We start from the raw sequence: 14,288 nt of genomic DNA on the forward strand, positions 1-14,288 counted from the left end.
ATCAAATAATGATTATCATTATAGATACATTCATAGATATAATACATGAATCGAAGCTTTTTACTATTATGACATGATACTATGTTTTCTGTATATAATATCTTTGTGTTTGCAATAAAGTTTTCTAAATAAAATAAATAAATAAATAAATGACGTTTAATATCAGCGGAACTAAAAATATTTTTTTATGTTCTTTGTAATTTATACCTACTCCTTAAATTGATTCGTGGTGAGCTGACAGCCCTAAGATAGTGCGGGGGAATGCAACCCCATGGGAGGGCGACTATTAGCGCGACTTGAACTTTGACTTCACCATGAATTCTTTATTTCTCTGTAAGTACAACATATGGAATGAGTTTTTGATGGAAAACATTATTATCTTCATTTATTGGGCGTTTTCTTTAATCTGCTGATGGATTGTTTCAAATATTATAACGTACCAAGACTGGCGAATGCTGATTATATTATCTTAGTGAGGAGTCTATTCGTTTTGAAGAGAAGATAGGTCATTTTGTAGGCTATGTTCTCCGAGTGTAGGTATGATTAGTAGAATAAAGAAAATTTGCTATTATCGTACTTTGTAAATCAAATCAAAACTTGTAAAGAAATGAAGGTTAAGTGTGTTTTGGAGGATTTGTGTGATTCTTTTTGCTTGCTTCGTAGCTTGCTTTTCCCGCATGTTTAGCAGTGAAAGGGTGGCCGTCTGTTTTGTCGGATTATAATAAATTAAGCTTATCCTTCTTTCTATATCATGGACTTCCGCATTCTACTTCTTCGAACTACTATCCAACATTTGAAAAATCCCCAATATAAAACTTAAATAAACTTACCAAGACAGAAGAGTCCCAGGAGAGCAGTCACCGCAGCCAATGATCCCATGCTGGCTGTTCACTCCCACATATTCAATCTTTCCAACTCTTGGTATCTTCGAATCAAACTTCTAATCATGTTTCAGCACTACCATCTGAAACAAAAAATATTTTTCAAAAAGGTTATCAATATTAATTTATACTAATATATTTTTATCAATGCAAAAGTGTTTCTCTGTCTGTTTTTTTTACGACTCCACTTAAAAATTTTATGAGTACGTAGAGGTAGCTCAAATCCTGGAGGCTACGTTATTTATCCAAAAAATATGTAAGAGATTCCCTCGAAAAAAATAGAAAAGGACGTGGAAAAATAGAAAAGAAGAAGATTAAAAATAGAATAGAAGAGAATATCCCACGTGGACGGAGGCGCGGACAACAACTAGTTTCAAATTTTAATTAGGTTAATATATTGTAAATTGTAAATATTATTGTAAATTGTACATTTGAAAAGAGCAACCGCCGAGTTTCTTGCTGGTTCTTCTCGGTAGGAACAGCATTCCGAACCAGTGGTAGATTATTTTGACGATTCAAAAGCACTTGTAAAAGTTTAATTGGATAAAAATAATTTGAATTTGAATTTGAATTTAACCAATTGGGTATGTTCATTCTTATACCACTGAAACTTCGTTACTTAAAAGAAATCTTATTGCTGTATTTGAATAATTGGCTAATGCCCACGACTTTGTCTACACAAATTGCAATCCCCTGTTTTACCCCTTTAGGGGTTGAATTTTCAAAAATCCTTTCTAGCGGATGTCATAAAATGTCTATCTGCAAACCAAATCTTAGCCCAATCCATCCAGTAGTTTGAGGTGTGAGTTGATACTTGATAGATCAGTCAGTCAGTCATATACTCCTTTTATATTACACTAGCTGACGCCCGCGACTTCGTCCGCGTGGATTTAGGTTTTTCGAAATCCCGTGGGAACTCTTTGGTTTTCCGGGATAAAAAGTAGCCTATGTGCTAATCCAGGATATTATCTATCTCCATTCCGAATTTCAGCCAAATCCGTCGAGTAGTTTTTGCGTGAAGGAGTAACAAACATACACACACACACACACACACACACACACACACACACACACACACATACAAACTTTCGCCTTTATAATATTAGTGTGATTTAGATAACATACCTATAATTCATTTCCAAGATCAACGCTTATGAAAGCAAGTATTACAAAGTGACTTTCTCAATTTTCAATTCAAATGAAATTACGTTACGTACACATACATAATTATTATTATCGAATTTTCCAACCGCTGTCAGACCTTTAAAATCAAATTACGCAAACAGACGTTGATAAAGTAGCGGACACTTCCCGGACTGGAGATTTAACGTAAACAAAATAATATTTATTTGGAATACTAAGGAGACTGTAAACATCTGTCAGAGTGAGATTTGAAGCTCTAACTTGTTGTGGAATAGCTTTCCGAATTGACTGCGCATAACGCAATCCTTTTATTTCATTCCAAAGTTAACTTCTAATAACAAAGAATGTAAATAAATAGAACAAAAATGCTGCATTCGACTTTATTTATTAAAAACATCATATTTTACCATAAAGAAACATTTACTCGTTACTAATTGATCAGTTTATAGACACTAATAATAATAATTAGCTAGGTATATTGGTCACAGTAAATGATAATAAGGCGGTGTCAAATGTAGCTGCAGCAGCTCTATTCATCACTAATACCTGACGGATTATGTCCTGATTTATAGACCTCGTAGAGTATTTAGTAATTAATATATGTAATATTAATTTGATAGAATATTACCGTTACGCTTAGTAATATGATTAATAGTACAATTACATAATGACATAATAATTATTATTATTACTACCCGATGTTCTACAGGTACTTACATAAAAACACAGACAGACAGACAAGACAAGTACTTGCATAAAACACAGGTCATTACCTACATTAAACTAACAAAATATTAGGGTCACATCTTAATGTCACTTTTATATCATGCGTTTTCGAAAAGAATTATTATTATTTTTCTCATATATAAAAAGATTGACATATCCTTATACTGGTTTACTTGGAATCAATGGATATTGACATTTCCTAACCCTTTCAGTTACTACAAATTGGAAATAATAATATGTATTTAATTTATTTTCAAGTGGACTGCGTAATTTATTCCGAAATATCGGAATATGATCTCTATCGCAATGGTGGTTAACATTAATTTGTAGATAATATTATAATGAACACATTCAATCTAAAGAGATGTGCGGGTAATATCTTTATCTGTAACCCTTAGAGGATGAGTTTATTGGCTTGTATTGTTCCACGAATCCATGACCCTGATTTAACTTTTGACTGGTTAAATTACTTGGCTCAATTACTTTTGATATAAACTTCCGTCATACTCTACTGGCCTGGGGGCAATATACGTTGGAGTTAAATTATATTTTCACAGGTATAGGCTTAGCGCCTATCTTAAATATTCTTCAATTATTAATTATTTTATTCCAACATGCTTCTTCAAGTTAGATCCTACCTAATTAGTAAGAACTTTTATCGATTCAAAAAAATTACGCAAAAAATTACACTTTTTCTTTTAAAAAAATTTGCTAAATACCAGGTAGGTACCTACTTACTGTCTAATTTTAAATTATCGATATTTGATTTCCTAGTTCCACTGACAGGCTATGTTTTGTCTGTCAGTCAGTCACTTTACTGTTTTACATGTATAGATAGTCTTTTAACTCTTTCATTATAGGATGACATGGGAAATCACTTAATGAAACCAATTTATTATCATTTAAAAGCATATAAAAAGAGTCACATGTAAAAGCGCTCATAAATACATATGCCTTTTTATAACATTTAATATTTTTTGTCCACGTTTTATAGGGCAATGATAAAAATATCCTCAGTAATAAGATGCTGCAGTAGCCGCCGGAGATAAGGTTGGGACACATGTTATAAATATAGGGAGATTACGGGACAGCCAATAAATTTTGCCTGGTATGTGATAACGGCCGAATTCTGGACTGTATAACGAAAATTTTGAGATCAACATGAAATATTGTGAACGGCCTAATCTATAGCAGTAAGGTTCTTCGCTGTGTCAAAAGCAGACTTGCTAAGCAGCCCCTACTTTTATTAAAAAAAATTGAATGATGCAGAACCTATCGTCAAAATGTGTAACTATATTATGAGGAATAATTAATCAACTTGCATAGCGAGATCGTACGTTTATAGCGTAATAGCTGAGCCTTTTCGTAGCCTGTCTGTTAACATGCACCCGGAATTACAGCGTAACACTATAGTTCTAAAATCACATCCGAACCCGACCGTTAATGTCGAAATAGATAAACTAAATTCGTGCTCATTTTCGATTTTAATCAACAGCAATGCGCTGAGCCACAGTAATTCACCGGATAATGTGTTCGAATGGAACTTCATTAGTCTCATACGAATCGGAAATCGAATCGAAAATTAGATGCTGTATTGAATTTTAGATTGGCAGTAACTGATTATTATTAAATGGTTGATTATTATCATTTTGGAGGCGATATTAACTATGTTCATAAAAAATACTAAATTACTAACTGATGCCCACGACTGCGTTCGCGTGGATTTTTGTTTTTCAAAATCCCGCGGGAACTCTTTGATTTTCCGGGACAAAAAGTAGCCTATGTATTAATTCAGGGTATAATCTATCTCTACTCTAAATTTCAGCAAAATTCATCTAGTAGTTTTTGCGTGATTGAATAATAAACATATAAACATCCACACTTTTTATTTTTAGTAGATAAATAGGTACATTCAAAGATGAATGTCTACAGGGTTACTGGTAATATGTCGGCAATCCGTTAAGGGGGTGTGGGCGAAGTAATTTGCAATCAAATGACCCCTAATGACCCCTAGGCAAATGTCAACCATTTTCGAGTAATTTGACTTTTTGTGTTTTTTAGAAGAATTTGAGGTATGCAACTTTGAAAATTTATAAAAAAAAAACCAATGCATGGATTTTTTTATTATTATTATTATTTGCTTGCTAACACTTCAATACATAATAATCAACCATAAAATGACACTTACCTTTAATAGTTTACAAATCACAGCTACAAATCTGTACAAGTTTCATAATTTACACCAGGTGGTCTGACAAAAATGGCCGATTTATGTAAAAAATTACTGAAGAACTTTATCGGCAGAACACATGAAAAACATGTACAACTTCTTAGCTATCCAACGAGATACAATATGGTACCAGAAATCAGAAAATGGCCGAAAAAAAATACAATTATTGTTAAAAAGACGTAATCGTCTGCAATCAAAAATTACAATAATCGTTTAGGAAGTTTAAAATAATTACGTAGATAAGTTACACTAAGCCATTAAAACTAAATTCTAAAGTTCATTTTCAAAATGTGATCCTCTATTTCTTATGCACAGGCGCATTCTTTTTCTTAATTGAGATTTTACTACATTACTTGTCAAATTGGTTCTTATTGAATTAACTGCATTTATTATTCTAATTTTCAATTCTTCGACTGATGGCACTGGTGAGACATCGTACACTAGGTTCTTCATATTATGTCCCCAGACATAATAGTCCATAGGTGTCAGGTCTGGACATCTTGCTGGCCAAGGAATTGGGCCTCCTCTGAGGAGGAAATCGGCGAAGATATTCACGGCGAGCGGCCAAAGCATTGCCGTCACAATATCCATAACAAAAAAGGATATTGGCGTATTCCTCATTGGAGTACTGGGTTCTTTCTGCAGCCATTAGTCCTTTTGACGCGCCAAATTGTCGGGAGAGCAATAAATCAGAGTCCAATCACAAGCCAAATCACAGAGTATGCCAGAAACAGTCCATAAGAAAAAGCCAGGTCAATTCACTTCCAAATTCACAATGATGTAGGTACCAACTTAGGTAGAGATGATCTGTACAGTACGAGTGGCACAACCAAACTGTAAATTTTTGCAGTTTTGCGCAAATTATGAAACATTTTAAATGTCTTATCTTTTAAGTCTAAGAATTTATAAATACAATACAATTAAATAAGTTAAGGATCCCACCCTTCACCTAATGTTATTGTACTTGCCAGTGCTTTAATTATTATCCTATTCTCTGAAAAATGTTAGGCAAATCTGGCTATTTATGCCTTTGTTTTTTCTATCCAGTCACTAGATAAAGTTTTTAAGCTCTTCTTATCCGAGAGCGCTGATTGGTGCACGTATTCACACAAAGGATTAAAAATGTCATTCTTGGAACTCTCATTATTTTTAGAGTGTTATTTTTAGAGTTTTATACTTCGAAAATGAATTGTAAGATTAATTATAACTCATTACTCATCCTAAATAAGAAATAAGAATATTACCATAAAATTCGACGTTGAGATATTATTTCGTATTCTTAAGACGATTTCATTTTTTTCAAAATAATTGCATTTTTTTCGGCCAATTTCTAATTTCTGGTACCATATTGTATCTCGTTGGATAGCTGAGAAGTTGTACATGTTTTTCATGTGTTCTGCCGATAAAGTTCTTCAGTAATTTTTTACATAAATCGACCATTTTTGTCAGACCACCTGGTGTAAATTATGAAACTTGTTCAGATTTGTAGCTGTGATTTAAAAACTATTAAAGATATGTATCATTTTATGGTTGATTATTATGTATTGAAGTGTTAGCAAGCAAATAATAATAAAAATAAAAAAAATTCATGCATTGATTTTTTTTTATAAATTTTCAAAGTTGCATACCTCAAATTCTTCTAAAAAACACAAAAAGTCAAATTACTCGAAAATGGTTGACATTTGCCTAGGGGTCATTAGGGGTCATTTGGTTGCAAATTACTTCGCCTACACCCCCTTAACAGATTGCCGACATATTACCAGTAACCCTGTATATTTGTATAGCGTTGCAATTCACTTTACTTCTTAACATCATAATTTGTCATTATCGGCCGATAGACGTCCCCACTCCACATCTGGACATAGGTTTCGTTTGTAGGGACTACCTGACTACCTGACGACGCGACGCCTGAATTCAGCGTCTCCCTCCGATTCATTTGAAGTCGTCTGTCCAACGCTGCGCTTTCTTTTGGAAGGCCGTTATTGTAGCACCTTGGGTTGGGACCCCAACTTACCTACTTCCTAGTTCTTACCTAATCGCTTACTACAAGAGATTTTATTTATTTATTTATTTATTTATGTACCGCCCACAGAGTTACACATTTAGATTAAATACATGTTGTTCCTTAAATTCTAGGGCTCTTATGCAACTCCACTTACGGGCAGTCACAGCATACATTAACATAAACATAAGTCGTACAGTAAAATATAAAATATAATATAATTGCTAGATGCAAATGAAATATTTGTTAAGTTTAGTCAATGACCTTTATCTGCTACAAACCAGAACGTTATTTTAAAATAAGAGACTGTGTTAAAAAGAAATTTATCATAACCCACTCAAGTAGAAAAAATAAGCATTATTGTAAGATGTTGCCAGTGCGGAGATTTCCAAGTTCAAACCTCATACCATAGAGTTCTCACGAGACACAGATGCTCTTAGAAACAAACGGTTAACCAAAACAAACGTGGCCAAGGTTAAGTTTATAATTTATTGCCACTTGAACGATGACGGGACGGCAGTTAACCAAAAAAATGTATCGCTCAATCCAATAAACAAAGAGCTCTTTCGATTAGAGGCGGCGCGACGCGCCGAAATGATGTAGATGTGAAGTACCTATTCGTAATAGTAAGTATTCGTTGTATTATATGAGTATGACTCCTAACAAACTTATTTACTTCTAGATGAATTTTAAAAACCAGTGACAATAACGGCCAGAATACTAGAATTGAAGAAGTGAAAAAAGAGAGTGGCCTATACCCAAGAGTGGTGACTAGTGGTAGCTGTCGGTACTACAAACAGTTTGGCCATTCACGTTCGCTACCATGATGAAGTCGATTCAAGACAAGTGATTTTATAGATTTTTGATATGCAAAAGGAAGAACTGACTGACTGACATACCAAAGTACTACTCAAACTCACTGTGGCTCAAAGAGTATTTATTCATCCAAGGGCTCAAACTGCTGCATAGAAATTTGAGATTTTGCAAGTTACATATTCTAAGAAAGGATTGGATTCTACCCGATTGAACCTGAGGTGCTCACGTAATCTAATTATAGCCTTGTAGATAATACATTTAATAAAGTTCAAAAGGAAGACGTTTCTGTGCCTATTAAAGAAGTTAAGGTTCTTAATCTTTCTTACTGCCTTTATTACATTTCTTATTTCAATATTGGTAATACTGAAGTTGTACGGCTACAATGACATCGTTAGTGAAGTGATGACACTCAGAAACATAATTTGACTGTTGACATTTAACTTTCGAGGCGCGACATAGAGATAACTTTAGCAAATGCACTAAGCTCTGGTCTTCATCGTGTTTATTTTTCACATACGGCTGGCTGCGTCAACATAGTTTATTAACATTCGAGATTGTGTGCGGAGCTGGTTAATATAACTTGAATGTGTCCCGCATGAAAACATATTTATTTAAACGGATTCCTTGGAACATTTATAAAAGGAAATGTATATGTAGGTTCAGAGATAGTTGTTAAATTGTATACAGAACAAAAACTTAAAAATTGTCTTTAGCCCAATAATTCATAAATATGAGCCTAAGTTTTTAAATTCTTGAAACAAAATGTTAAATTAGTAAACTGAAGCTTTGATGATGATAAGTTATGTTAAAAATCAGATAAATTAATTATTTATTGCGTAATTCATGCCTTAACAGAGCTCTCTCCGTCACTTACTCCATACAATCGTAGTTCCCATTTCATTTGAATATTAAGCAACCAAAGTCCATGAAATTTTGCAGACATAGTCTAGAAACTAATATCTGTGTCTGTGGTGTTTTAGATTTTTCTAAAAATATGTAGTTTTAAAATTACAGGGGTTCAAAGATTTGTATTTTTCTTTAAAAAAAGGCCCAACTTTGTGCTCGTTTTTCTAGACAACGAAGCAATTTAATGAAATTTGGAAAAACCACAGACCTAGAAAATTTAATGAATATCATGCAGTAAAAAAATTATCGTTATATATTTTATATTGTTATAATTATGTTGGAACTACGAAAACCAGAAATTACACCCAGAAATCTTGAAAATTTCGTGCTGTCTCGATTTCTGCAAGAGGGGTGGTGAGGTGCGGGGGACGACCAACCCCCGACGGTGACGGGGGGCGGAACTGACAATCTAAACTGGTCTAAACACACGGGCCACATTTAAACTACACCCGACTCTAAACTTGTCGATAGGTCTAACTAAATACACTGGTACATTTCAACTTGCGTTAGACGTATGCGTTACCTACTCAGACGTTGCCTGTAGATAAAAATATGTCTCATGTTTGCTGGCAATAGCGCATGCATCAAACCCTGCAAGTTGCACCTATTCCTCACGCAATACGCAATTCCTCACGCAATACGCACAGCTTTAATATTATAATTTTTGACAATGTATACTATATGTAATGCCATATCACAGGTCACTCTCTGATTTATTGCTAACAATTTACTTCCAAATCAATTCCAAATGCAAAGAAATCTAAGTGTGTTCAATTCACACTGCCCAATACCAGGACCTTAAATGACATAAATTCATTGATAAATAATCATATGTTGAAAATAAAGGAGAACCCCGTGTTTCTCGGTATAACGTTAGATGCAAAGCTTCTATGGAACACCCACATATCAACACTTGATGGTAAACTCAACTCTGCTGCTTACACTGTTAGAAAAATTCGACAGGTACTGACGTGGAAACTGCAAAAATTGTATATTTTGCCTATATTCACTGTATTATGTCTTACGGACTCTTGCTATGAGATAAAGCGATAGATATTGAGAAAAAAATGTATTACAGAAAAGGACAGGACGTGCAATTTATAATTTAAAACCGCGCGCTGCCATACAATAAAAATATAAGGAAATAAGTACCTTATTTATTATCTTATAGTAGCTTTTAAATATATTTACAACTAGCTAATGCCCACAGCTTTGCTCGCGTGGATTTAGGTTTTTGAAAATCCCGATCCTTTCATTTCCCAGAACAAAAGTTGCCTCTCCGTAATAGCCCGTCCCCGGGATGCAACTTGTTTCTGTATCACGTAAGAACATTTAAACGGATGATCCTTTTCAAATCCCGAGGGATCACCAGGATTTAGGAATGCAATTTCTTACAGCATCAGGGTTGAGGTCAACGACAAAGTATTTACTTGGTATAGATACCTTCAATATCAATTAATAATCAACACTTTTTAAATCCCATTAGCTTTAGTAGTCAGGTCCCCTGCAACATCAGGATTGAGGAGTTGGAATCCAAATTTTTTATTGAACAATGTCGCAAACTTTCTTTATCGATTAAAAAAACTAGCCAAAATTACGCAGTTAGGTTACCTGCCAAATTTCATGGTTTTGAGTCAACGGGAAGTACCCTAGAGGTTTTCTTGACACACACGACAGACAGAGAGATAGACAACAAAGTGATCCTATAAGAGTTCTGTTTTTCGTTTTGAGGTACGAAACCCTAGAAACGTAGGAACGGCATTCCGAACCAGTGGTAAATTTTTCTGACCATTCAAAAACACTTTGAAGTTTACCTAAAAGTTTACAGGAATAAAAATTAATCATTGTATTCCATTCCATTTCATTCTATTCCATTCTGTTCAAAGATAAATAGATTATAAAAATATTTGTCACCGAAACAATACCTAATTTACGATACATCAACCAATATCAACTTTACTGATGACAATCTGACTATTACCAAAGTGAACGACTACTATAATATCTATTATATACGACTAACATAATATGTATTATAAATTGTGTGCCGTTTGCATTCTCACTAAGTTCTCATTAAGTTTGTTTTATTTGGTTAAACTTTCTGGCATTTATATTGTTATGACGTTTAATTGGCAAACAGTCTGTTTATTGGCTGAAACTCAAAAATTCAGCCAATCACAACAAATAAAATATTTTAATAATGATTGATGCAGCTTTCTGTAATCGAAAACAAAATATTTGACATTAACTTGAATGTGACAGTGATTTCCGAGTAGGGTTGCCAGAGGCCCCGTATTTTACTGGTTACTGGTTGGTATTTCAGGATACAGAAACCCGTAATTATGAAAATAAAATATGAGGCAAATAAAACTAAATATTTTTAGGGTTCCGTACCTCAAAAGCAAAAAGGAAATAGGATCAATTCGCTGTCTGTCTGTCTGTCCGTCTGTCTGTCTTTCCGTCTGTCCGTCTGTCTGTCTGTCCATCTGTCCGTCTGTCCGTCTCTTCGTCTGTCATGTGTTCATGAACAAATATTAGTATTTTCAATTTTCAAAGTAACTAAATATTAAATCAAGTGGGTTATTATATGAAAGGACTTTACCAGTACATTCTAAGACAGATTTTTATTTATTTTTATGCATATTTTTTTTAATGCATAACAGTTTTGATTTCTTGTGTAAAATGTCGAAATAAAATACCCGAATACGGAACCCTCGGTGCGTGAGTCTGACTCGCACTTGGCCGGTTTTTTACAAATTCAGCCGGGCTGGCTTGCGAAACCAAACGCTGACGTTATGTCCAGTAGAAAGAATACATATTTTCCTTGTGCGACAATGCGTAGAATAATACCTGCGTAGCCGAAACCCACTCGATTTTGATCATGGCCGTAGCCAAAGAGGCGGAGGTTGGTTTTAGGATCTAAGCCTTTTTTATACAAGTTAGCCCTTGACTTTAATCTCTCCTAGTGGTAATAGTGCAGTCTAATTTCTTGGCCGGTAGGGCCATACTAACCATATAACTAGCCATGACCCAAGCCTCCCACCAGACCAGAAATTTAGAAATGGCCACTGCGTCTGGGAGACCGTCAAAAACCTAAACCTAAAATAATACTTACACTATTTCTTGCATTTGCTTACCAATTTTTTTTGGAAATATATCAAACATTTCGCGCTCGCTTCACTCGCGTTTTGAATTTGTATTACTTGGTGTATGCCCCGCAATTTCGTCTGCATGAATTTAGGTTTTTAAAAATTCCGTGGGGGATTTTCCGGGATAAAAAGCTTATGTTCGTTTCTGGGGTGCAAGTTACCTCTGAATAGTAAGTATCAAAATTTTGGTAAAGAAGTATCTTGCTATGGCTAAACTCGTTTCCCTTTCACTTATTTTTTTCTGTATTGAACCAAAAACACTTACGCTCACTGCGCTGCGCTTTTTCATTGTTGTATTTTATTCCACTATCAAATTGAAAGGCGAAATTCAACTAACCAGGTAATTAGCCCATAAAGTTGAGCGAACGTATTTTTCCTCATGACAGGATTCAGTTCCGGCCCTGATAAAACCTCTCCCGAAATCAATTCCTGGCTACGGCCATGGTATTGATACTTTGAAGGTGGAATTACAAGTTAAATGTAATTTTAAGTTAACATGCATTTTGTTTTACAAAATGAAGAGTTTTTAAAAGCTATTGAAATAAATAAATAATCTTTTATTTAAAACCACATTGCAAACACAGTTCACCGATCAAGACCCGGCAACATACAGAGAAAAAATACAAAACATACAAATAAACTGAAATATCTAAATAAGCTTTCAGAGAGAACCACCGCCTATTTCTTCAAATACAATAATAAACAATACAATAATACAACAATATATAAGAAACAATGTCTCCCGTAAACAAATCTAAACCCCGTACTTTTGATGGTGGTAGCCTGTAAATCTAAAAGAGGCAGGTGGCAACCCTACACCTACCCTACACCTAGACAGAATGAAAAATTTGTTTTCATTACTCGGCAGGCCTACTGCCAAAGTTTGACAGAAAGTGTGGCGGTAGTTGTGACCTCTGATTGGCCGACTCTCTTTCACTATTTGCTAAAATTGATGATTGCAACAACAATTTTTGCTTTTTTGTAATCGAAAACAGAACACGGACGTCAAACAGGTTGACTAATTGCAATCATTTCTGACCGGCTAACATTGTTCCGCTAGTGGCTCAAACTCACTGTCGCAGCAAGAACATGGTAAATTCAGCCAATCACAGCAATTTGAATTGGATATCACAAATGTACCGATCTAGGAACCGAGAATGCACGAACCAGGGCAAATAGAGATAAGAACAATAATATCATACGTAGGAAATCGACGGGGGCTTGTTGACAAGTATCCTCTTAAATGTTGGATTTGGTCTCTTGAAGTCATTGTACCGTCTTGAATACATATCTATGCTTGAAGCATAGTAAATTATATAGCATTTATTTTGTCATGTATTGATTTGACAGATTTCTTTTTCGTCTCTCAGCCTATAAAGCCACAGAAGCGCAACATTTACTAACACCTACTCAAGACTTTTATTATAAGGTAAATGTCCTCGAATGAATTATGCTAACATTGAGTAAATTCTTTAACAGTAGCCTTAAAAGTAAATAGAGAACTCTCACGAAACCTGCGCCTACCAAGATCACACGCGGTGATTTTATACACGTGAGTGTTATTGTAAAAATAAATGAAAACAAGCCTTTTGAATAATGTTTGTTTTGACGACGGCTACCATATTTATGGTGGAGTAGCGAGTGTCGACGTTTAAGACCCACACAAAGAAGGATTGAAAGGAGCCTTGTAAAATATAACTCGCTCCCATTTTGGAATTGATTAATTGTAGGTTGCGATGCGAGAGCTTCAGTCTCTATGATCTAATATTAAAAGAGTTCAAACGCCTATTTGTCGTCAGTCGAGACATTATAAGTTATTTTTTAATTGTAACCGTCATTAATCATTGTGTTGATTCAAAGTAACGATCTCGTTGATGGTCAATTGGGATGCGTGTTGATTTGTAACGTGTTCGGGTGCAGGATTAAGCTTATTGTAGAATTTTTGTGCAGACGCGTCTGTGCGTGTATCACCAAAAATTGCACAAGTTTTTACCAAAGTTTTTGACAAAGCATCGCTCGTCTCACAATGGACTATTTTTGTTCGTGCGGTCTCAACTGACAGTTCGCGTGATGTATTGGGCTTTGGTAGAGGATTATTTTTACCCATTTCACGAAGTTTGCATGCATCTATTGTGTATGCCGGAAGCGGCATCACAAAGCAGAAACGAAATTATTGTCGAGGGTAATTTTTTTGAGCCTATGAACGATTGAGGATTAGAAATAGAATAGTAAGTAATGTGAAGATATTATGAGCTCACGAACTTCTTGACGTAGTTTACGTAGTAAATTAAAATTTTAACAGCCTTATTGCCAAAGTGTAATTACTGTGATTTGCCAAGTAACTGATGATGTATCAGTACGATAGATGCTTGGTAGACGTGTAGAGGTCAATTATTATAGGATTCCCACCAATATGTTGAATATGAGTGGATTTT

The 14,288-nt window shown here is 34.7% G+C and overlaps 1 protein-coding gene across 2 annotated transcripts in view; it reads right to left on the reverse strand.

The window, feature by feature from the left end:
• Window positions 1-14,288, reverse strand: part of LOC123866411 (roundabout homolog 2-like) — a 70,080-nt gene that overhangs the window by 17,076 nt on the left and 38,716 nt on the right. For both annotated transcript variants that reach the window (XM_045907962.1, XM_045907963.1), the window contains exon 2: window positions 831-964. In XM_045907962.1, the coding sequence (XP_045763918.1) occupies window positions 831-879 (49 nt within the window). In that variant the 5' untranslated portion in view covers window positions 880-964. The remainder of the gene's footprint in view (window positions 1-830; window positions 965-14,288) is intronic.

Source organism: Maniola jurtina, chromosome 6 (genome assembly GCF_905333055.1).
Source record: "Maniola jurtina chromosome 6, ilManJurt1.1, whole genome shotgun sequence".
Lineage (NCBI taxonomy): Eukaryota > Metazoa > Arthropoda > Insecta > Lepidoptera > Nymphalidae > Maniola > Maniola jurtina.